The sequence below is a fragment of the Dendrobium catenatum genome, unplaced genomic scaffold (genome assembly GCF_001605985.2).
Source record: "Dendrobium catenatum unplaced genomic scaffold, ASM160598v2 fragScaff_scaffold_1632, whole genome shotgun sequence".
In the NCBI taxonomy this organism is placed as follows: Eukaryota; Viridiplantae; Streptophyta; class Magnoliopsida; order Asparagales; family Orchidaceae; genus Dendrobium; species Dendrobium catenatum.
The window spans coordinates 983,295-987,578 of NW_021320094.1; the positions used below are offsets into that span (position 1 = coordinate 983,295).

Genomic DNA, 4,284 nt, shown 5'->3' on the forward strand with positions numbered 1-4,284 from the left:
TGATCATACAACATGATTAGATAATAATTTAAATTATCTTAATGGATGTTTATCTTAAAATTTGAAAGGCTAATTAGTAGCATGTAATACTAATGCACATGCTAACAAAGAATAATTCAGATGGCTATTTCATAGCCAAAGATAGAACAAAGAGAATTTAGGTGTATTGTAGCATCACCAATTTTATTTGGTCCAGTGAACGTACGTAGAGCTACGTTCGGCCGGCACTAAGATCGTGGGCACAAAACGAGAAATACGTAGCAAATACCGAGCAATACCAACAATACCATTATGTGAAGACAAAATACTGAGTAATACCGATTAATCCCAAAAAATACCGAGTTTTTTCTAGAAAAACTCTGTATGTTTTGGGATTATTCGGTATTGCTCGGTATTGGTCATCACAGAGAGGTATTCATCGTTATCACCAAACAATACCTAGCAATACCGATCAAATACCGAGCAAAAACCGAGTAACAATCCTCTGACCGAACATAGAGCTACGTCCGGTAAGAGGACGTAATAAAAGTTCCTTCGAGAGAGGCCACTCGAATTGAAAAATAAGAAATAAAATAAGCACACCTTGATTTGTCATTCTCTACAAGACATGTAATAGAAAAAAATAATCATATTTTTGTCAATGATTTTTTTTCGTTGATAATATCATCATTGAAAAAATATCCATCATACATCAATATTTCAGACAAAATTTTCACTGTTTTTTTTTTACTAGTTTTCATGCATTTATTGCCATCTAATACAGCAAGCTCCAACAAGAATATGTTATTTTATTTGCTAGTCTTGAATTGTTATTGTGGAAGCTTAAAAAAAAACACCTTTCACACGCTCATCTATGAATTATTAATCAATTAAATCAAAGAAATATTCAATATTGAAAAAACCTTCAACAAATCATAGAGTTCTACTTATTCAAAATTTGAATTTGAATCAGTCAAATCAATTCAATCTAATTTGATCCAATGATAACGATCATTAAATACAATATATATAAAATTCTAGTGGATTAATCATTATTAGATTCAATCAAATCAATTTATGAATTCGATATAGATTATGTAGTATGATCATAATTCATTTCAAATTAAATTATTTGAACTGCACAATTATGATCATATAATCTGATTTAATATTTCTAAAAATTAATTTAAAATTATATTAATTAGTAACATGTGATATATATATCATCTTAAATAATATACTCTATATCATAGCATGGCAAAGTGAGATATAAAATAATTAGAAAAACCAAGATTAAAAGCTTGGAGTTTTTAGTAATTTGGTGCTGCCTTTAAGAAAACAAAATCACTCGATCATTTTCATTTATTTCTTCTTCCCTGTTTTAGCATTCTATAATAATCATCATACATTACATTGAAATTATCCTTCATAATCATAGGCATATATAAGCATCACAATTGCCATTATTCTCTCTCTCTCTCTCTCAAACTGGCAGAACGACCAACTTAAACGCGTATGTACTACTTAGGCTTCATTAGCTTCCTTCCCTTCCCCGGTCTTCTTCTTTAGGTCCGGTCATCGGACCTAAATCTGCATTCAGAATTCTGCGCTTTTACTATGCTTTTGATGTATTTCTGTGCATATTAGCTGTCATTTTGCTGCTCTTTTACTAAGTATTTGAAAAGAGCAGTAAAAGGACACTAAATACTCAATGAGTGAGATATTTGTTGCGCTTTGCTTTATTTTTTACAAATACGCAACAAAAAAGTAGCTAATATGCAGTAAAAGCGCATATTAGCTGTCCTTTTACAAAAATATATCAAAAGCGCAATAAAAGCGCATGAAAAGCGCACGGGTTCCGGACGCAGATTTAGGTCCGGTGACCGGACTTAATAATTCGCCCTAATTAACGAACAACCTTGTTGCCGTTCACCCAAATAGCGTTATTTTGACCGTCATAGATGGCAACTTGATTCGTGACTAGAAGATAATAATCATTAGTGGGGTTTGGCTGATATGTGTTACTGGCCCAGACAACTTTCCCATTAGGGTCGGTGCCTTTATGCATGACTAAATTTCCATCAGACTGCATCGTTAGGGTGCAGAAAAGACCCTCTCCCTCAGCCTTCCATATCTTCGTATCTCCATTTTCAAAGAAGAGAAAACAATATTTGCGAAATAACAGTACGTATTGACCATATGAGAGGGATTCAAAAGCATGCAAAGATTCTCCAGTATTCAGACGGTTTTTAGCTGAGGAAAGAGTGGAAAGATAGCTCGTCATTAAGCTTAGCGTTAAGAGGAGGAGGATTGTAGCTGAGGAGCTCGAGGAGAAGAAGGAGGCCATGGCAATGCTTGGTGTTTTCTTTGGTAAGCTTGCATGCCAAAGAAAACACCTTTCTGCATCTATTTATATAAATAAGCTTGCATGTTAGAAGACGAAGATGAAAGAAAATGTACTCTTTGTTATTGAATCAAGCCGTATTGCATTTTTTTTCTTTCTTTTTGATAAAAACGAGGTTTTGAAATGATAAACCTACAAACGTAAATTGTCTTCTAGCTGGAAGAAATGGTTTTCAGTTCGGTAAAAGGCCAAATAAATGTCTTAGAATTTCATAACAGTTTATTTTAGTTTATGTCAATTCATTGTAAATATTACAGCAATTACTCTAAGATTTTAAAAAATTATTTTCCGGTTTCTTCGACTTCTCAAGAAATTAGATTATTAAAAATAATTTATTATTTGATAATAAATTATTTTCAATAATATGATTTCTTCAGAAATCAAAAAATCATTTTCCGGTTTTTTTGGAAACCAAAAAATTATTTTCCTGTTTCACCAAATCGTGATTTAATTATCTGATTTCTTAAAACACTTAAATTGAAATTCCAATTTTGTTCCTTTTTAAATTATTGTCTGATTCTGCTCCTATAACTAATTTTAATTATATATTAATCTGCTCATTTTTAAAATTTTACTTTTAAGTATATATATCGGAGTTATTTGTGACTCATTTTTGCAATATAGAAAAAGAATTATTTTACAAATTTTAAAAATAAATAGCGGCCCACAATTGAACCTTACTAAATTTCTCCTAAATATCATTATTAGGTTATATATATACACACATTTAGAAAATAAAAAAATAATAATTTGATGATGTTAATATAGGACACTTAAAATAGTAAAAATGCCGTTCCAAATAAAGACACGATGTGAGCAAAAGAAGGAACCCAAAATATTTAGCCTACATCCAATTATCCAAGAAATAAAACAAAGAATAGTATGAATATAGATTTTGACATGTTTTTAACTTTTTATAATAGAATAGACAAACACTATAGTAGATATCAAAGAAATAAAAAGAAAACGTCAAATTACAAGAAGCTATTAAACCCAATCAACGGTGACATTCCCAATAAGAGTTGTTGTTGGCCATCATCATAAGAAGTGTTGCGTGCTTCAACGATCACGATGGTAGACTTGGGATGCTTCTAGCGAGTGTCTAAGACAATCTGTCAACTGAGCATGACTGATTACCCTATTAGAACATTTATTGGCAAGTGCTAGGGGTGTCAATTTCGGGTCATGGGTCGGGTTCGGGTTGAACCTAAAACTGATCCCGCACTATTCTGGTCAACCCGGACCTGACCCATTTTTGCAAACGAGTCGGATTTCCGGATCCGAACCTGAGCCGCTTTTGATTTGGGTCAACCCAACACAACCCGAATGACCTGTTGCCAACAAAAAACTGCAAACAGGTCAATCTCCACTTACGGGTAAAAAACAGGTCAATCTCGAATTACCGGGTCAAAAACAAGTTTTCAGGTAAAATACTTAAGTCAATTTCGGGTCAAAGGGTCAACCCGAACCCGACTCAATTTTTGAAACATGTCAAATTGTTGAACCCAAATCTAAACCGTTTCAGTTTCGAGTTAACTGTAACACAAAATTTTCAAGTCGGATTCGAGTCAAATTTTCAGGTAAAATACCTAATGCATCACTTCCCCAAACGCTAAATTTATGATTGCATCAAGCACATTATTAATAAAACAACAACAATAAACTTTTATCCCACTGCATGAGATCAACTTTTAATCTTCTTTTTCTATTATATCTTTTTAGAAGTCAAATTCTCATTTAAATAATTAAAGAAATGTCATTTCTCACATTTTCTAACCAAATCTTTTTAAGTCTACCTCTACTTTTCTTAACATAAATCAAATCTAATATATCAACCATCTTAACCAGGCCATCGGGAGGTCGCAGTTTTATGTGACAAACCATCAAGCACATTCTTGATG

At 32.4% G+C, this 4,284-nt stretch overlaps 1 protein-coding gene across 1 annotated transcript; it reads right to left on the reverse strand.

The window, feature by feature from the left end:
• Window positions 1-1,885: 1,885 nt before the first annotated feature.
• LOC110099038 (curculin-2-like) lies at window positions 1,886-2,326 on the reverse strand. The gene has a single exon (XM_020826053.1). It carries the CDS (start codon window positions 2,324-2,326, stop codon window positions 1,886-1,888), a length of 441 nt encoding a protein of 146 aa, XP_020681712.1.
• Window positions 2,327-4,284: the final 1,958 nt, after the last annotated feature.

Coding starts and splice junctions, on each gene's coding strand:
- LOC110099038 (XM_020826053.1), bottom strand. CDS start 2,326: ATGGCCTCCTTCTTCTCCTCGAGCTCCTCAGCTACAATCCTCCTCCTC.